This window comes from Solea senegalensis, linkage group LG1 (assembly GCF_019176455.1).
Source record: "Solea senegalensis isolate Sse05_10M linkage group LG1, IFAPA_SoseM_1, whole genome shotgun sequence".
In the NCBI taxonomy this organism is placed as follows: domain Eukaryota; kingdom Metazoa; phylum Chordata; class Actinopteri; order Pleuronectiformes; family Soleidae; genus Solea; species Solea senegalensis.
In genome coordinates, this window is record NC_058021.1 from 38,291,731 (window position 1) to 38,314,065 (window position 22,335).

The 22,335-nt window shown below is 42.0% G+C and overlaps 1 protein-coding gene across 3 annotated transcripts in view; it reads right to left on the reverse strand.

The window, feature by feature from the left end:
- The window catches only part of LOC122768823 (sodium channel protein type 4 subunit alpha-like), a 97,601-nt gene that overhangs the window by 74,914 nt on the left and 352 nt on the right, over window positions 1–22,335 (reverse strand). For all 3 annotated transcript variants that reach the window (XM_044025114.1, XM_044025097.1, XM_044025106.1), the window contains exons 2-4: window positions 2,646–2,810; window positions 2,299–2,442; window positions 1,985–2,103 (exon numbers count right to left, since the gene is read on the reverse strand). In XM_044025114.1, coding sequence (XP_043881049.1) covers window positions 1,985–2,103; window positions 2,299–2,442; window positions 2,646–2,768 — 386 coding nt within the window. In that variant the 5' untranslated portion in view covers window positions 2,769–2,810. The remainder of the gene's footprint in view (window positions 1–1,984; window positions 2,104–2,298; window positions 2,443–2,645; window positions 2,811–22,335) is intronic.

The window sequence follows — 22,335 nt, forward strand, 5'->3', positions numbered from 1 at the left end:
CTTAAAGTTTCAGTTTCCTGTTGAAAAAGTCCGTCTCACACTGAGATAAAGTCGTGAACATGGTCTTAAGACTTCGTAGACTTAAACTGACCTAGATTTTATTTGCAGAGTCTTTGGTTAAAGTGGCTTGAATCTTGTTTTCAGTGCCGAGCAGATTATGTGTCAGATTATGTCTCATACGACGACACTTGACTCAGGTGTGATGTCATTCCTTGCTCCAACTGAAACTACACAATACACAAAACCTGCACTGTATATGCTAATAGCAGAGCAGTGTGTGTGTGTCCACCTCACATCACAGCTTGTCACTGTGGCGCCAGTGTGGTCAGGCAGAAATCCAGAACACACTCGATCACACACAAACACTTATAAAAGACTTGCACACAAACGCACACACCGTACTAAAAACCCACTTCAACACCGCGTCTCCTCTTAAAGCATCTAACACACACTTGTTTTCCTTTTTTGTTTCTTCTATCTCACACACACACACACACACACACACACACACACACACACACACTGGGCCCATCAGCAGCACCACACCTCCGGCCGACCTCTTCACCCACTCATCTCCTGACAACAGCGGCGTGTCCACCGGCTCGACGTCGCTCAACACCAGCAGCCGCCCCGAGGCAAAAATAGATAAGTGTGACGTGACGGGGATTGGTGTGGGGGTGTGGGGTGTGTGTGTGTGTGAAGCTGTTGAGTTTTGGGTGTGAAGTAATATCTGTCATGTTGACGTCTCGAGCCGGCGGCGGACGCCGGCGTGGAGTGGACTGGAGGCAGCAAGGCCTTTTAAAGCACATGCAGATGTAATGTCACTCTGACACCTCACTGCATCACCATATTCACACTAAACATCCTGTTTGACTTGGAGACGAAGGAAAGAAGAGCCAATTACAGCATGTGCTTGAGCTCGGAACATTACAATCAGAGATTGTAAAAAGGAAGAAGTGATTTTAACCACTTAACTTAAGACTGAGCTCATTAAATCTACGTCAGTCTATCTTCAGAACATGTTTGTGTCTTTATCTCACTGTGAGACAGACTTTTATAAACCACTCACTCTCCCACACCAAAGCCCCTAGAGAAAATCAGTGATTTTAGCTGCGGGGACACAGGAACTGCTGGTCTACTGCTGCCCCGTGTGGTGACTTTGTGTCACTGAGGTCAATCTGAATTGACAAAATAAGACATTGGAACATAGTGATGGAGGCAGCAGTGGATCCACAACTCCTGTGTGCTGTGATGTTAAAATCACTGGTTTTCTCTCTCTGGGATTTGGTGTGGGAGAGTGAGTGGTTTAGAAAAGTCTGTCTCACAGTGAGATAAAGACATGAACATGTTCTTTAAGACATCATAGACTCAAACTGATGTAGACTTTATCAGCTGAGTCTTTTATTAAGTGTCTAATATCAGTTTTTTATTGTTGTTTTCTTCTGTCGTTCCCATTGGTGGCCATTTTGTTTTAAGCAACACAAAAGCACATCACAGAAATCTGGAAATATTCCTGTAAATGATGTAACGTAGAGTAAATGAGTGGACATTGTGTCAGCTCTGTGTGTGTGTGTTATATTTATTGGTCATGTTTATGACTCTGAAATATGACAGTAGGGATGAGCTCTCTCTCACTCACACACACACACACACACACACACGTAAACAACAGAACATGCATGTTGTTATTTACACGTATCTAAACACAGTGAAGGATGTTTTACTTTCACCTCTGATCAACAACACAAACGTCTGGAGTTCAAAGTCAATAAATCATCAATATCTCTCTATATATATGTGTGTGTGTATGTATGTATAGGGAGAGAGCGAGAGAGAGATAATTTTAATGCAATTCTTACCCTAACCTTAAACCAGGTCTTAACCTTGAAAAAGCCCTTTAAAGAAGTGAGGATCTCACTCACACACACACACACACACACACACACACACACACACACACACACACACACAGAGTGGAGGATATGAGTGGACCAAGATCTTGATGGCGATTCTGCGGACAGGATGGAAGGGACTGAAGAAGTACAGAGCAGACGTGGCACTGAAACGGAAGATGGCCTTCCCTTTGTTCAGGACTATGAAGGTCTGGAAGAACGAGAGACAGAGAGAGAGAGAGAGAGAGAGAGAGATGTTACACACACACACACACGCTCTGGTTTTCCATGAATCAAAAAAAAACAAAGATTTGATTAATCTTCCAGGGATTCTCCACCAGAACACACACACCCGCACACACACACACACACACTCACTCACTCACGCACACACGTACACACGTACCCTGTGGTCTTTGAAGTAGTATGGGTCGATGTCTTCCAGAGGAACGCCCACCAGGTGAGATGGGATGTCGGCAAAGATGCGTGGCAGCTGTTTTCCTGCCTCCAGGTCGGGCCGAGGCCGAAGGATCTGCACGTCACCCAGGTCCTACAACACACACACACACACACACACACACACACACACACTGAGCATCACAGCCTCTGAAGCTGCTCCACATTTTCTTTGAGTCACTTTTTTTTTCCATTCCGTTTCGACTCCTGACAACAATCACGTCTCCTGGTGTTTGAGTGTGTGTGCGTGTGTGCATGTATGCGCGTGTGTGTGTGTGTGCGCATGTGTGTGCGTACCTCCTGGTAGTGTTTGCTGCGTCTCGTCTTCTCCTGGACGATTCGCTGCTCGATGGCCTCCAGGGAGTCCGGCGTGAAGCGCTGAAAGCTCTCTGGTCCCATTGGAAACACAAAGCCAGCCATCTTCTCATCCTGATCCTGCTGCTGACTGGACCGGTACACCAGCTGAGAGTAAACAACAGGTAAAACAACAGGTAAACAACAAATACACAACAGGTAAACAACAGATAAAACAACAGGTAAACAACAAGTAATACAACAAGTAAAACAACAAGTAAACAACATCTCATTCTGATCCTGCTGTGGTACACCAGCTGAGAGTAAGCAACAGGTAAACAACAAGTAAAACAACAGGTAAACAACAAGTAAACAACAGGTAAACATCTCATCCTGATCCTGCTGTGGTACATGAGCTGAGAGTAAACAACAGGTAAACAACAAGTAAACAAGTAAACAACAAGTAAATTAAGTAGAAATAAAACATCTCATCCTGATCGGACCAGTACACCAGCTGACAGAGTAAACAACAGGTAAACAACAGGTAAAAATATTGATCCTGATTCTCCTGCAGTAGATAAAAAGTATCTTTTCATGTCTTTTATCTTGTCTCATCTTTTAACTCATCTCTTATGTCTCATCTCTAATCTAATCTAATCTCTTGTCATTTCATTCGTCCTCTCCTGTCAATTTCTGTTCTTCAAATGTACGCGTTATTTGAGACGCAAAATTAATCCTCACCTTATTTTATCATCTCTAATCTCATCCTGTCATCTCTAATCTCATCCTCTCATCTCATCCTGTCGTCTCTGATCTAATCCTCTCATTTCTAATCTCATCCTTTTGTCTCTAATTTCATCCTCTCTTCAATAATCTTATCCTGTCATCTCTAATCTCACCCTCTCATCTCTAATCTCTTCCTGTCTTCTCTGATATCGTCCTCATCTCTAATCTCTTCCTCTCGTCTCTAATCTCTAATCTTGTTATGTCGTATCCAATCTCATCCTGTCATCTCTAATCTTGTCCTCTCGTCTCTTAAATCGTCCTCTCATCTCTAATCTTGTCTTCTCGTCTCTTTCTTTTCCTTTTTAATGACAAACAAACTCAAAAGTGAGTATGTGACAAAGTGTCGGAGCAGAATGGAAACCAGAGCAGAGCATCAGGACTTACTGTACTGTACACACATCAGTGTGTGTGTGTGTGTGTGTGTGTGTGTGTCCACATCAAAGGGAAATGTAGCTCTGTTTTCCGTTCTTATCAAAAGCTGTCATCCACTCAGTCTCACACACACACACACACACACACGCGACACAAACAGACAGACAGACACACACACACACTTCAGAAATCAGATTTGGGAGCTGTGAAGAATAACTGCATGAAAGGCTGAAAAACGAGGCCTGTCCAATCTTTCAATTAGGACACAAGGCAGATGGTCTGGAGACACACACACACACAGACACACACACAGAGACATACATGAACACACAGAGACACACCCACACACACACACAAGCAGACACACACACAGACACATATACACACACACAGAGACACACACGCAGACACACACACACACACAGATACACACAGAAAGACACACACACACATATAGTATGATGACTTCCTGTAAATTAACCTCTCTCACTATGTGATCAAATATGTTAGTTGGTTAGCTAATTAGTTAGTTAGTTGATTAGTTAGCCACTAAAGGCTCAAGTTAAAGCTGTAGTACGTAACCTTTAAATAAAAAGATGGTCACATGAGTTCACACAGTTTCGCCCAGTTGTTCACACGCTGCACACAGGAAGTGGTTTGTTTCAGAGTAACGAACAAAAAAAGTCCACAAAAAAGTGAAGTGAATTCTAATGCAAAAAAAACTAACCCTAACCCCTTACACCTCCGCACATATAGAATGCTTATTTTCCAAACTACAGGCTGCCTCCTGCTGCCTTGCTCAAGGGTAAAATGGAACTCTGCGAGCCTGACAACAGGCTGACGGATGAAGAGAAGATGTTACGAAACAGAAGAAGAAGAAGAGTCTGAGGTTTCTGGGTCAAAGCACCAACACAAATGAAGCAGAGGCTGAACCAGCAACGCCCTCAGGTAACACACACACACACACACACACACACACACACACACACACACACACACACAGATACAGAGAGAAAACACCAGACACACTGATGCACCATGTTTAAATCAACCTACAGTCATGTGACACCTCAGTCAGTTCATGTTTGCGTCTTGTGAGACAGACTTTTCCAACAGGAAACTGAAGTTTGTAGACCGCTCACTCTCCCACACCACACGCTGCTGCCACGGCTGCCTCCATCACTAAGTTCAAATGTCTTATTTTGTCAATTCAGCATTTAAAGTATTTTGTTTAGGTTTACCTGAGTGACAGAAAGTTACCACAAGAGGCAGCAGTAGACCAGCAGCTTGTGTCCCCGTGAGCTTAAATCACTGATTTTCTCTATGCGGTTTGGTGTGGGAGAGTGAGTGGTTTACAAAGTCTGTCTAACAGTGAGGATAAAGACGTGAACATGATTTTAAGATATCATAGAATTAAACTGATGTTGATTTTATTAGGTTTTTCCACTCACTATCCCACTAGCATCTGTGATTTTAGCTCACGTGGATACAGCAGCTGCTGGTCTACTGCTGCCTCGTGTGGTCACTTTGTGTCACTGAGGTAAATCTGAATTAAGAATTTTAAATGCCGAATTCTCAAAATAAGACATTTGAACTTAGTGATGGAGGCAGCAGTGGATCAACAACTCCTGTGTGCTGTGATGTTAAAATGACGGATTTTCTCTATGGGGTTTGGTGTGGGAGAGTGGTTGACAAAGCGACACAAATGTGTAAATGTGTTGGTAATGTGGAGCCGTGGTGATGATGTCACAGGCTGATGGATGTAAACGTCACCTATATATATATAGTATACTGTACACATACTGTATGTGTGTATATACACACACATACAGTATAATAGTCCTTTCTTCACATACATTTTCAGCTATTCATTAGATACAGTATGTGCCTCACTGTTCCTCCTGCTGTGTGTGTGTGTGAAAGAGAGAGCTCCAACAGAATGAGCATACGCTTCATTTGCTCTTTTCTTCTCTCTCCCTCTCTATCTCCCTCCCTCCCTCTTCCTCGTGTTACAAACTGAACCTTTAAAAAGGTCCAAATATTCTACATCCAGCTTCTGAAGATGTCATTATTAACATTAATAATAATAATAATAATAATAATAACTACATTAATATACAATATATTACTGATTAGTTTTAATACTTCTGTTAGAAAGCAGACAATTGGCTCCGGGAACGAAGGGGAGGGGCCAGTGTCATATTCTCTGTTTCATTTCTGTTCAAACTGATTTCTGAGTTCCTCCACCTTCATGTCACTGTGTGAGAGGATGAGGGTGATACAGGGTGGAGGGTGGACACACGTGTGACGTGAGACTTTTCTCCTCTGAGAAAATCTGCTGCTGCTTTAAGATCAACACCATCAAAACCAACAACTACACCATCAACACCAACTACATCAGCTACACCATCAACTACACCAACAACACCATCAATACTAACTACATCAACTACACCAACTACACTATCAACACTAACTACACCAACAACACCAACTACACCATCAGCACTAACTGCACCAACTACATCAGCTACCATCAGCACCAACTACATCAGCACCATCAGCACCAACTTCATCAATCAATACTAACTACATCAACTACACCAGCACTATCAGCACTAACTACATCAATTACACCAACAACACCAACTACATCAGCTACACCATCAACACTAACTACATCAGCTACACCATCAACACCAATTACATCAACTACACCATCAACACCATGTGCCGAAATGTGCCGACTAAAAACACATTTCTTCCGACTCTACCTCGACTAAGACGACAAAAAAAAAAAACTTGTACATCGCACTTATGACTAGCACTTCATAGTTTGTTCTACTTGAAGCTCTTACTTACTTCTAGCTCTTATTTGTACCCAAAAAAATGCACTTTTGTAAGTCGCTTTGGATAAAAGCGTCTGCTAAATGACATGTAATGTAATGTAATGTAATGTTTATCAACTACACCAACTACACCAACTACATCAACTACACCAACAACACCAACTACATCAACTACACCAACAACACCAACTACACCATCAACACTAACTACACCAACTACATCAGCTACACCATCACACCAACTACATCAGCACCAACTACACCATCAATACTAACTACACCACACCATCACATCACTACACCATCAATACTAACTACACCAACTGCACCATACTAACTCCATCAACTACACCATCACACTACCTACATCAACTACACATCAACACTAACTACATCATCAACACCATCAACACATTACACCATCACACTAATCTTCAGCACCTACATCAGCACACTCAACACCAACTACATCAGCACATCAGCACCAACTTCATCAACTACACATCAGCACTAACTGCACCAACTACACCATCAGCACTAACTACACTACACCATCACCATCAACCATACACCATCATTAACTTCATCACCATCAGCACTAACTTCATCATCACACCAATCAACCACCAACAACACCAACTACATCAACTACACCATCAGCACTAACATCAACTACACCATCAACTACACCACTACCCCAGCTACACCATACACTAACTACATCACTACACCATCACCACCAATCTCTGAACCATCATACATCACACTGCACCAACTAACGCACCAACTACTACACCAACACACCAACTACACCATCAACACTAACATCAACTACACAATCAACACTAACTACATCAACTACCCCAACTACACCATTAACACTAACTACATCAACAACTACCAACAGCACTACACCAACTTCACACTAACACAACTACACTCAACACTACCATCAGCACTAACTACAACACCATCAGCACTAACTACATCAGCACAAACCATCACATCATCACCATCAGCACTAACTCACCAACTACACCATCAGCACTAACTACATCATCACACCAACTACACCAACTGCCATCACACTACACCATCAACTAACCATTACACCATCAGCACCAACTGCGCATGCACCATCAGCACCATCAGCACTAACTACATCACTTACGCATCAACACTAACTACATCAACTAACACCATCAACACTCAACTACATCAACACATCATCAACTACACCATCAGCACTAACTCAACTCACTACATCAACTACACCATCAACACCAACTGCATCAACTACACCATCAGCACTAACTATCAACTACACCATCAACACCAACTACATCAACACTGCACCATCAACACTTACACCATCAACACTAACTACATCAACTACACCATCAACACTGTTGTTGTTTCAGACCAACACAGGAAATGATTCACAGATTTTGGGCAAAGAGGCAGACGACAGAACTGGCAGACAAACATGAGAGAGAAAGTGTGTTTGTGTGTGTGTGCGTCATCTCAAAGCGTTGTGTTGATGACAAACTCTTCACACTCTCACAAACACGTACAATCACACTTTTACTAAACTGGAGATGTTTTTATGATTAGATTTTTTGTGTGTTCTTCTGAAAACAGAAGAACACACACACCAGAGAATATAATAAACATGTTACATTTTTAAGCTATCGTGAAAACAGATTTTTTTATTTTCTTTTTGTTAAAATATTAAGTTTTATTTCTAAGAAATAAAAAAATGTTTTTTTTCTTTTGTGATTATTAGTCGACTCTGACGTCTGTAAAACACGTGATCGTCAACACAACCTTCACCAGAATATGAACTGACAGCAGCTCCTGTCTCTCTGTGTGTGTGTCTGTGTGTGACACAGATTAGATGGAAATTATGATACAGAATTATTTGTGTTTCTGAGTAAAAAAAACAAGGATTAATCTCATATTCTGTTCACTACATGTTCACCCCTTGTCCTCACGTGATAAAATGTCCACACTTAAACAAGATGTCCTCACTTTGAACAAATGTCCTCTCCTTAGCCACGTTTCCACCGAGTGAAACAATCTTTGTAATTCAAAATAATCTGCTTAAATTAAGAATAAAATGAGGACAGACACAGTCAGCAGCAGCTCATGAGCAGCAGCATGCGGATGTGATGGTAACATGGACAGACATTCAGGTAAAGTCAGTTCTGCAACAACATCATCATCATCATCATCATCAACAACAGCATGAAGAACAAACCAGAGACGATCAGTCAGAGACGATCAGTCAGAGACGATCAGTCAGAGACGATCAGTCAGAGACGATCAGTCAACAGAAACAGAAAAAGCACCTTCAGCAGTAAAATGATCCAACTCTCTGTGACGGGTCACCACGCAGGACGCCCAGTTAGGAAACAAGCAAAGGAAACAAGGGAGGAGGGTGACAGAAACCCCGAGCTGTTTTATCCTTCACATTTATGTAACTGTCACTGTGAAAGAAGAAACCAGAAAATATTCACATTTAAAAAGCTGAAAAGTCAAGAAAAAAACACTTAAACCTTTTAATCCATGTTAATCCATAGCTGCCAATCAACTTAGTTATGGATTCACTGGTGCAGTTACTGGATGATTTGTTTACCTGCGACAACTTTGTCTAAAAATAACACAAAAATGTATATTATTTGATGTACAAGTCCTTTGAAGACATTCACATAAGCCCCTCCCCTCAGGTCATGTCAGCTCAATCGCTCTTAGCATGCGCTAACAGCTGAGCTAACAGGTGAGTCAGCAGATTTAAAATTAAAATGTCCCCACCTCTGAGTTAATCTGCGGTTAGTCATTGTTAGCTAATGTTAGCAGTGCCAGTGGACAACAGCAGTGATATTTCGCTCATATATAACATTACATATTATATCTTCATTATTATTATTGTTATAAAAACAACTACGAAGAACGTAACATAAGATTATCTTATTTAAATTCCATGAACCTGCTGTAACTTGTTTTGACAGGAAGTAATGACAAACTATTTCTACTACAACTAGCCTAACGCTAAGCTTCATATTATATACTATATTTTTTTAAACATAAAGTCTTGTTTTCGTGCTCTGTAAGGATGATTATACACACACACACACAGATGCTCACACACGTGCGCACACACACACACACACACACAAGGACACATAGCTTTCTATTCCTGTGTCTATCTCTTATTTCACCCTGTTGTTGTCTTTGTTTATCACTTCACGACCACTGAATTCAAACCTTTATTTACAAGCCTGGCGTGGAACAGTCAGGAAACGTTCACTCGCTGACTCGTCACTTCACCACTTCAGCGTGTGGGACTAAACGACTAGTAAATGTCCTCGTCTGGACAGCTGGCTGCAGCGGATACTGACGCACGTTTTCCTTTAATTTCATTTTAATGCGACTAACGACTCAAAAAAAAAGAAAGCTGCCGCTGAGGCGGCGATAACGAACACAGCGTCAAAATGTGACGGCGCTCAGTTTATACACAAGACATGAGGCTAATGAGTCATGTGATTCAATGAAGACAAGCAGCGGACGATGGAGGAGAAGGAAATAAAGAAGGAATGAGAGCAAGAGAAGGAGGAGAAAAATGATTAAAATAATCAAAGGAAGCAAGGACAGAGGGAAGGAAATAAAGTGTGCTGATATGACTCACACTTACTCTCAGAAAAACAAAATGGCCACCAGTGGGAAAATAAGGAAAAACACAATTTTAGCCACTTAACAAAAGACTCAGCTGATAAAATCAACGTCATTTTAAGTCTACAACACCTTACAAACACGTTGACGTCTTTATCTCACTGTTACGCAGACTTTTTTAACAGGAAACTGAAGTTTGTAAAACCACTCACTCTCCCACACCAAACCCCATAGAGAAAATCAGTGATTTTAACATCATTCACTGCTGCCTCCATCACTAAGTTCAAATGTCTTATTTTGTCACAGCAGTAGACCAACAGCTCCTGTGTCCTCGCCAGCTAAAATCACTGATTTTCTCTATGGGCTTTGGTGTGGGAGAGTGAGTGGTTTACAAACTTCAGTTTCCTGTTGGAAAAGTCTGTCTCACAGTGAGATAAAGACGTGAACGTGTTCTTCAGATGTCGTCGACTTTAACTGACGTAGATTTTATTCAGTCTTTATTAAGTCTTGTTCTCAGCAGTAGGGGGCGCTAACAGTTAAATCGTACAACCACACACCAGAACAAGCAGAGACAAAGAACCTGCAGACGTTTCCTCAGTGCTGACATTCATTAATGACCTGACCACATTTGGAACAGAGACTCTGAAACTAAATAACAGTAAACAAAATGTTTGTGTCATGTAAACAAGAAAAAAAAGAGAGAGGAGGAACTGAGTCAGGCTTTAATTAAACACACACACACACACACTCTCAGGGGAAATCAGACATGGACGGCAAGGACTCACACACCTGTGGCTCTGTGCTCTCAGCCAATCAGAACTCAGACAGAAGGTTCAGGAAACATCAGGACGAGTGTTGGGATGAATGATTCACAGAGAAGACGAGAGAGGGGGAGGAGGAGAGGAGAAGAAGGAAGGAGGGAACACACACACAGATGACACAATGTGTGTGTGTGTGTGTGTGTGTGTGTGTGTGTGTGTGTGTGTGTGTGTGTGTGTGTGTGAAAAGAAATGACCCTGACATAGAAAAGGGGATAAACAGAAGCCTGGCAACCCAACATGCTGCAGCTGTTTGTTCACAAACTGATACTGTCAGTGTGTGTGTGTGTGTGTGTGTGTGTGTGTGTGTGTGTGTGTTCTGTCAAACACTGACCTCGTCAGGACCAGTAGTCCTCATGGAGACCAAAACCTGGTCCTAATGAGGCAGACCCTCATTTCTGAGGAACTGGTTAAAGTTTAGGACTAAGATTGGAACTGTTGTTAGGTTGAGGTTAGGGTTAGTCATTAACTGGTTATGGTTAAGGTCAGTTTAGTCCTGAGGGTTTTTGTTTTTTTTCAAGCCAATAACTTTGCATTAAGTTAGATCATTGATTTTATTGTACATACATAAAACTAGTGGCTAGTTCAGGTTCAGCTGACTGTGATCCCTAACATGGCAACAAAGGGGATTTTAGCCAATTAACAAAACACTCAACTGATAAAAAATCTACATCACTTTAAGTCTACAATGTACTTAAGAACATGTTGATGTCTTTATCTCACTGTGAGACAGACTTTTCCTACAGGAAACTGAAGTTTGTAAAACACTAAAGCTCCCAGACCAAACCCCATAGAGAAAATCAGTGATTTTAGCTGGCGAGGACACAGGAGCTGCTGGTCTACTGCTGCCTCGTGTGGTCACTTTGTGTCACTGAGGTAAATCTGAACAAAGGATTTTAAATGCCGAAATTTCAAAATAAGACATTTGAACTTAGTGATGGAGGCAGCAGTGGATCAACAACTCCTGTGTGCTGTGATGTTAAAATCACTGATTTTCTCTATGGGGTTTGGTGTGGGAGAGTGAGTGGTTTACAGACTTCGGTTTCCTGTTGGAAAAGTCTGTCTCACAGTGAAATAAAGTCTGACTGTGGACTTAAACTGAACTGTAGTGTACTGTGTAGTTTAGGTCGAGGTCAGAGGTCAGGTCGGTGTCAGTTTCACATTTCAGCTGTGGTTACACTCTGACATCACGCTGCTGTCAATGGAGGTCGTGGAAGATGAAGCTAATCTTTGGTGTTTACACACACACACACACACACTTACACACACACACAGTGAGTGACACACATTCACACATTCATTATTCACACCCTCACTCGCATGTTCACTTTTTCCCTGTGAACTCAGTGATCTGTTTGTCCTTCAAACGTTCAATGATGTTTTCATCACTTCAGACACAAATAAACAAACATCATGGGTCAGGAGGTCAAAGGTCAGGTTCATGTCCATAAAAGTAAAAACAAACACCTTTTTTCCATCTATTCTCGTTTATTCTTTTCCTTTTTTCTCCACTTTTTCCTTTCCTCAGGACTTTTGTCCTCTCATCTCTTGTTTGTTCTCCGCCTCCATCTCTTCTCTCCCTCTTTTATCCTGCTTCTCCTCCTCTTCATCCACCACTTGCTCTCCTTTCCATCCTCCTCTTTCTCCTCCTCTCCTACAACTGTTTCTCGCCCTCTTCTTCTCTCCCTCCCTGTCTTCTCTTGATCCCTCCCTCCCTCCTCCTCCCTGGCATATCTGTCGTTCCACCTCTCCTGTGTCACTGCTCCGTTGCTCAGCTGTCACTTTCAAACTGGGACACGCACACACACGCACGCACGCACACACACACACACACCTCTGACCGCCATGTTGTTTCAGCCACTGTCACACCACACTGACCAGGACACACACACACACACACACAGTGAACTAATCTATGAGATATTATTAGAGCACTGTTTAGAACTGAACACACACACACACCTAAGTGACATGTGACTGTTCAAAGCAACTGCAGTGAGAGAAAAGAGAAGGAAAAGAAAAGAGAAAGTCAAAAGAAAAGTATGTACAGTCAGAGTTTGAACAAGATATTACAGTGGCCACTTTATTAGGTACACAGTCACCGTAGAAACAGCAGGTGTACCTAATAAAGTGGCCTGTGAGTGTCAGACCTGATCAATCAATCCACTCGACCATCTGTGAGGTCACACACATGTAAGATCAGGATCAGGATCAGGGCTCAGGGAACAAAAAAAGGAATGAGTGGAACATGACTCAGCGAATGAACATCTGTGTGTGTGTGTGTGTGTGTGTGTTCTTCCTCCAGACTCATATTGAGGTAATCTCCCAGAGTGTCTGCTTTTTAAGCCTCATCATCTCTGTGTGACACACACACACGCACGCGCACACGCACACACACACACACACACACACACACACCTTCCTTCATTAGGCATCAATATTCAGGTTCATTTTAATTTAGCACTAAAGGAGGTCAGATGAGCGAGCTCATCACCCTCTTATAGCTTTGTCACACGTGCTCACACACGCGCACACGCACACGCTCCACTTCTGCGATACAACACGTAAACCTTTTTCGTTTCTCGATGAAATGTTTATTTCTTTGATTCTTCAAAAGCCAGTGAAATATGATCCGTGAACAAACGGCCACCTGTGGTCACATCACTTAAATTCACTGTGTCATAGAGAAATATCAAAGTGAACACCTGTGGAAGACAGAGACGTGTGAAAACATAAAACATTTTCTGGTGTGTGTGTGTGTTCTCTTGACACAGAGCTGACATGATACTGATCACTTTAATAGGCTTTCTATTGATTCTGCCTTTCTCTCTCATTCACACACACACTCTGTGACCCAGTTAGATTTATCCTACTTGAGTCTCTCCTCCCCACCTTGTCTCCTCAATTCTGTTATTCTTTGCGTGTGTGTGTGTGTTCCCTCATGGCTGATTAAATCAGTTTCTGTTTGGACTTCCTCTCTCTGTCTGTGATTTTTGCATCTTCACCACTCACTCTCTCAAACCAAGCCCCTTAGAGAAAATCAGTGATTTTAACATCACAGCACAAAGGAGTTGTTGATCCACTCCTGCCTCCATCAATAAGATCAAATGTCTCGTATTGTTGGTATTTCAGTACAAAAAATAATTTGTTCAGATTTAACTCAGTGACACAACGTGACCACACGAGGCAGAAGTAGACCAGCAGCTCCTGTGTCCTTGTAAGCTAAAATCACTGATATTCTCTATGGGGTTTGGTGTGGGAGTGTTTTACAAACTTCAGTTTCCTGTTAGGAAACCTAATAAAACCTATGTCCGTTCAAGTCTACGATGTCTTAAGAACACTTTCACGTCTTTATCTCACTGTGAGACAGACTTTACCAACAGGAAACTGAAGTTTGTAAAACACTCACTCTCCCACACCAAACCCCATAGAACATAGGAGCTGCTAGTCTACTTCTGCCCCGTGTGGTCACTTTGTGTCACTGAGGTAAATTCGACAGATGGATATTGTGTCATCAGGACGAGTGTCGGGATTTTAAATGCCAAAGTGATGAAATAAGACATTTAAACTTAGTGGTGGAGGCAGCAGTGGCTCAACAACTCCAGTGTGTGTGATTTTCTCTATGTGGTTTGGTGTGGGAGAGTGAGTGGTTTTACAAAGTGAAATCTGATTACATATAACAACGAAAACGGGGGAAAAAAACCAGGAGAGACTCTGTCCAGTCTATTTCCTGTGTGCACACACACACACAAACACATACACACAAGGTCGTGTTGTCAGTGTGTGAGCTGATGGATTATCAGACGGACGGTTTCCTGTCTGTTCAACGAGTGAACAGATGAAGCAGCACATGAGCAGCAAGGACACACACACACACACACACACACACACACGGAAGTGGCCTTGTCATCCTCATGCTGATGAACATGGCCGCCTCTCATCAGGCTCCGCCTGTCATCAGGCTCCGCCTCTCTCTACATCGTCTGCCTTCTTAAACACTGAGATTCAATCCAACATGAGAGTGGCTTCACATCTTCATGACCTCTGACCTCATTACCTTCACATCCTCAAACTGATGAAAAAAAACATTAAGTTCGTAACATGATTCTGCTGCAAAAAAAGAGGGTGGAGTTTGACTGAAAATGCAAACAAGCGTTTGCAAGCGTCCAGTTTCAGGAGTGAATTCGCCGACAGTTCGTCTCCGCCCGCCCCTGCGCTGCTGCTGCATACACACAAACGCTCCCTCGTTTCCGTCCACAGGGAACAAACAAAGGTTACGTACTGCAGCTTTAAGCAGCAGCAACAAGAGAAAAACCTAGAAACGCACAATTTTCTTATTTTTGTCATGAACCTGCATCAGGTTATTCTGGTGGACGAGTTTAACCCCGACGACCCCCGCAGTGACCGTGACCCCACACACACACACACACACACACACAGAGCAGCTGAAGCTTGTTCATCACTGCCAACGAGAGCAAAGAAAGACGAGCTACAACGAGCCGGAAACATTTAACACGTTTATATTTAGACTTTCAGATTCTTTTCGGATGTTATTTTAATCTTTTGTCATTATTACATCACTGAAGCACTAACTGATTTTCTTTAAAGCTCAACAGTCAACTCTGAATGTCGGGAGGTAATTGATTTATGACGTTTAAGCGCTGCAGAAAGTCTTAAGATATCGTTATAAAATGAGCATTATTAACACGACGAGTGAGAGTAAGCCACTAAACAAATGGCTAGGCAAATAAAATCTGCGATATCTACTTCAAGTGTTCACGTCTTTATCTCACTGTTAGACATACTTTGTAAACCTTTAAATGCAGAATTGACAAAATAAAACATTTGAACTTCATGATGGAGGCAGCAGTAGACCAGCAGCTGCTGTGTCCCTGTGAGCTTAAATCACTGACTTTCTCTATGGGGTTTGGTTTGGGAGAGTGAGTGGTTTACAAAGTCTGTCTAACAGTGAGATAAAGGCGTGAACATGTTTTAAGATATCGTAGACTTGAACTGGTGTTGATTTTATTAAGTTTTTCCACTCACTCTCCCACACCAAACCCCATGGAGAAAATCTGTGATTTTAGTTGGCGCGGACACAGGAGCTGCTGGTCTACTGCTGCCTCATGTGGTCACTTTGTGTCACTGAGGTCAATCTGAATAAAGGACTTTTGATGCCGAAGTGTTAAAAAATTACATTGTAACTTAGTGATGGAGGCAGCAGTGGATCAACAACTCCTGTGTGCTGTGATGTTAAAATCACTGGTTTTCTCTATGGGGTTTGGTGTGGGAGAGTGAGTGTTTTTTTCTCTAGCGATTTTGTCAGCGTGTCTTAATGAAAAGTTTGCGATGCTTCAAAAAAAAACAAAAAACAGAAACACTCAGTCTGGGTGTTTCCCTGTCACACTCCCAGTGCATGCTGGGATTCCGTCCAGCCGTGTCTCGACCCTGAGCTGGAACATTTGTCTGCCAGAACAAAGACAGCCGTCGGCGGCTCTGAACGCTTCCATCACGGCTGGCAACGACGGCCACTTAAATCACCTGCAAGTCACCATTTCACACAAAGACACAACAAAACAAAAAATGAGCAGCTTATTTAAACCTGGACCAGCTTTTTTGGTCCAGTCCTGGTCTGAAACAGATCCAGACACTGACTGTCCTCGAGAGACACAGAGACAAAGCGCTGCAGCACAGAGATACCTGAAAATAAAACCCATCTGAGACACACAGAGAAATCGTTTGATGACTTTTTATGACCACTTTTCTCTCCAACTGTTACGGTTACTACTCCTCACTTCCTGTTCATCCTCACAGACGTACTGTAAACACTGACCATTACAACGTCATTACTGTTATTAATCAAGTCCTTATCGGCTATTTTTATTTTCTGACAACAGAAATCAATGGAGAATCAAAACAAATTAGAAATATATTAAATTTATACTTAGTATTTTTTGTTTTTTCCCTGTGTTGTGTGAGGTAATGATATGGCGTAGTTAGTGCTAACTGCACTGTGAGCGCCCCCTGCACTGAGAACCATGAGGTTCAGCTGACTGTGATCCCTAAACATGGCAACAAAGGGGATTTTTTGTTCAGATTTACCTCAATGACACAAAGTGACCACACGAGGCAGCAGTAGACCAGCAGCTCCTGTGTCCCCGCCAGCTAAAACCACTAATTTTCTCTATGGGGTTCTTCATGCGTTCTTAAATCCACAGACACACGTACGCATGTATGGTGAGAGTTAAAGACCAAATCAGTGACGTCCTGAAATTCAAACCACACGTTCTTTTGTCACTTTCAGCTCGTTCAGTGTTTGAGTTCATGCATTCATTCATTTCATAGGCCTTTCATTCCTCATAAGTGAACGTGAACACAGATTTCTCTGAGGAAACAGTGAGAAAGAGGAAGACGAGTGAGAGACAAGAGGACAGACAGACAGAGACGGACGTGTTTGACACAGTTGTCGTCAAAAAAAACCAAATCATCAGCTGTGACACCACCTGCAGCTGCACACAAGATTTAATCATCGGCTCATCTGAGTCACGTTTAACCAAGACACAGACACGCTAACACATGCTATAGAAACAAAGATTTCAAACATCACACACACAGTGACACACACTGAAGGATCAAAGTTGTGTGTAAAGAGAAAAATCCAAACACGTCAAAACTCCGATCTTAAATTATCATAAAGAGTCTCAGACAGGAAGTGAAGAGAGAACACACACACACTCCACTGGGCCTGCTGTTAGTGGCGACACTGGTCGCTACGGTTCTGCTGTTGCTATGGTTACAGGTGTGGATTCTAGTCCCAAAGCACAGGGTGGTGATCCTGATGAACAGGTGAAATCACAGTGAGTGTGTGTGTGTTCTACATTTTGAATGATTCTGTGATGATTGAGAAGCGAACACATCCACAGGGTGTGATTGATAACTGTGACCTGCACCTCTGAAGCTATAAACCACACACACACACACACACAGACTGACACACACACACACACATACAGACTGACACACAAGGAGCGTTAATGAAAAGATGGAGGAATATTCTGTCACCAGCTTCTCCTTCTCACACACACACACACACACACACACACGTCGGCCAATCGTCTCGCGGCGGCACGCAGACATGGAGGCATGCGAGCGGCCCGAGGTGCGTTTGATTTACGCTCAGAGACAGCAGCAGAGCTGTGGACGTGTCACTGAGCGGGTGGAGATAAATCACAGACTGATTTTAGGCCAAGGAGAAAAAGACATCCACAATCCACCTGATCACAGTGCAACCTCTGACCTCTGACCTCCACACTCTTCAGACTGATGAAGGAGATGAAGGTTTTGTGTTTCATCATCATCATCATACCAAAAGAAGTGTGTGTGCATTTGTTAAACCTTAGGTAACAAATTAAAAAAAAAATTTATGATCGCCATGTGTGAAGTTCATAGACCACTCACTCTCCCACACCAAACTCCACAGAGAAAATCTGTGATTTTAACATTACAGCACACAGGAGTTGTTGATCCACTGCTGCCTCCATCACTAAGTTCTAATGTCTTATTTTGTCACTTCAGCATTTAAAATCCTTTGTTCAGATTGACCTCAGTGACACAAAGTGACCACACGAGGCAGCAGTAGACCAGTAGCTCCTGTGTCCCTGTGAGCTGAAATCACTGATTCTCTCTATGGGGTTTGGTGTGGGAGAGTGAAATATCAGTTTCCTGCTAGAAAAGTCTGTCTTAACAGTAGGAACTATCCCTTCAACCACCGCTGACAGTGACCCTGCAGCTTAGGCCGTGACCTCTGACCTCCTTCTCTAAAGTCTGCAGTAACAGCTGTTTGACAGCAGGTGTGCAACGTTGTGCTCAGGTAAACTGTGGTTTATAGATGCTGATGTCACAGCCTTTTTAATGTTCAGCTGTTTTTCAAGCAGAGACCCGTGTGTGTGTGTGTGCGTGTGTCAGGAAGTTAATGACCATGACGACAAACAACAGACACAACCGACACACAAACACGGCTGTTCATGTAAAGCAAACTGTGTTTGGTGAAGGTTTTTAAAGCTGTGTTCAGGTTTCATACAGCAGCGACACAAAGGCTGAAGATAACAAACAGGAAGCTGCTTCAGACTGCAAGAGTGATGTCAGCGCGGCCACCACCATAACCGGCCCCGTCCCCATCCTCGTACCCATTACCGTCCTCGCCTCGTCCCCGTCCGTCAAACAGCAGCAGCTCGTGTTGTCTCAGCACAGGAAAGGTCAGGTGTGCTGAGCAAACACACACATTATCACACACACACACACATGCAGGTTCAGACACATCCCTGACTCTGTGTCTTACACACACACACACACACACACACACACACTCTCTCTCTCTCTCTCACACACACAAACACACACGCTCTTTCTCTCTCACGAACACACACACAGGTTCAGACACATCCCTGACTCTGTGTGTCTCTCACACACACAGACACACTCTCTCTCTCTCACACACACACAGACTCTCTCTCTCTCTCTCTCACACACACAAACACGCTCTCGCTCTCACACACAAACACACATACACAGACGCTCTCTCTCTCACACGCTGCGATGTAACGCTGTGACACTTGTTACTGAGCATAGACGAAGTGTTTGTAACAAAGTTTGAGGGATCATCACCTGCTACATCGTGTACCTTGCACATGTGGCCACGCCCACCTGTGATATTAGCACACAGCTGCGTACAGAAACCATTTCTGTGCAGCACAGACTGAAAACATTGTGGTCACAAGTTGATGTTAGCCGTTAACTAGCTTCCCTAACTAGCAAGTTAATGTAGCTTATTTGACTTAATTTATTAGCATTATAGCTAACTCTCCTACCTAGCATGCTAATCTTGTACGTCTGATAAAACATTACATTAGCATTTCTTAAATCAAAACAATGTTTGTCACACTCCTATAGCTAACAATGCTAACTAGCAAGCTAATTTAGCTAATTTGACAAATGTAGCAACACGTTAGCATTATTGTACATCCTCCTACCTAGCATGCTAATTTAGTACATTAACATTGACAACATGTGTTTTATGCTAATGTTACAGCTATCATTGCTAATTAACAAGCTAATCTAGTCCAATTGATTTGTGTCAGAAAGAATCGCAAAATGCGTTATTATAAGTTAATTTAGTCACTTGATAAAGACATTATGGGATGTTTCATTAATAAAAGTTACGTAGCATCTTTGTGGGTGTTAGCTTTATGTAGGTTAGCTAAACAATTCATCTTGTCTGTTGGATTATAATTCATCAACATGTGATTAATGTTAGCTTTACAACTGGCTTGCTAACTATTAAGCTAATTTATTCATACTGTTAGCATAAAGCTAAGTTGGCCACCTAGCAAGATTGCAAGCTAATGTACTCTAGCTGACAAACATTTCATTAAGAAAATGAACAAACTATCTTTGTGGGTGTTATCTTGATAACTAGCTTAGCTAAAACCTGTGACATCAGTGTTTACAAGCCACAGTTTACGGGAAGTGACCTGAACGCAGCGTCGCACACCTGCTGTCAAACAGCTGTTACTGCAACTTTAGAGGAGGAGGTCAAAGGTCACAGCCTAAGCTGCAGGGTCACTCTCTGTGATTTTAGCTGGCAGGGACACAGGTGCTGTTGGTCTACTGCTGCCTCGTGTGGTCACTTTGTGTCACTGAGGTAAATCTAAATGAAGGATTTTTAATGCAGAAGTGACAAAATAAGACATTGTAACTTAGTGATGGAGGCAGCAGTGGATCAACAACTCCTGTGTGTGTGATATTAAAATCACTGATTCTCTCTATGGGCTTTGGTGTGGGAGAGTGAGTGGTTTACAAACTTCAGTTTCCTGTTAAAGAATGTCTAAATAAAGTCTCAGACACATTTTTAAAATATGACACAGTGGGCGTGTCACTTTAGCTCTTGATGGTGGGCGTGTCTAATGCCTCGTCAGTGTACGATCTTTAACACACACACACACACACTGTTTGTGCTGCAGTCATACCAGAGCTGGTAGGTCAAAGGTCAGAGGGCAACTCTGATGAACACAGCTGACAGACAAACACAGTGCACGCACACACACACACACACACGTGCGCACACATGCGCACACACACACACACACACTCTCTGTGTCAACAACGTCTAATTCAGTTGATTTAAGCGACAAAATGTGAAGAAAAAAATAAACTACAAACATTTATTTACTGTAAAACAACATTATTATTATATTATTATTATTTTGTTCAGCTAGATTGAAACATTTAAATTCTGTTTTTGCGTCAACTGCTTAAATGTTTATCTATAAATTCTGTCCTTTTATTCTTTTTTTTTGCCTCTGACATCGAGCACAAAGACTTTCACGGAGGTCATAAATGTTCTGTGGTTATTAGTAGTAAATTAATAGTAGTAGTAAATGATATACATTATTAAAGACAAGAAAACCTGAATCAACAACAACGTCAACAAAACTGCGGCACTTTAATATTAAAGAGGTTTATGTGAGATTAAAACCTGATGTTAAATCTGTTTATTTGTTGATTTTTTTCATTTTTAATCATCTCATCCTCACATTAAAAATATCTTCTCATGGTTATTTAACTCTGTGTCAATTTTTTTCACATTATTAAACAATAGTGATGAATTGATGAATTTCCTGTATTTCACCCCTCACACACTGAAGAGAAAATGTAATTTTTAATTTACACTTTTTTTTTCCTCGTCTAATGTTGAAAACTGGTCACTTTATATATCTATATCATGTAAATAAGAAAATACACAAGATGATGATAAAATAAGAGGCTGACATAGACGATGAATGCACTCATTTGACTAAAAAAAATTCACAGTGTTTTTCTACACTGTGAAAAAGATTCAGATCAAATTTAACTCTTTTAGGAGTGAAATAGTGTGGATTTCAGTGTAAAATTCACATAAAAACTGTTCAATTTCAACATTATTGCAGTGTTTTTGAAATGAAGAGCAGCAGAAATGAAGCTTCTCACACAAACACAGGATTCATAGATGGAAAGAGACTCAGCTGAGCTCTGCGTGAGAGGCAGACAGAGAGACAGACAGACAGGGAGAGAGAGAGAGAGAGAGAGACAGACAGACAGACAGAGAGACCGACAAGGAGACAGATAGAGAGATACAGAGAGAAAGACAGAGAGAGAGAG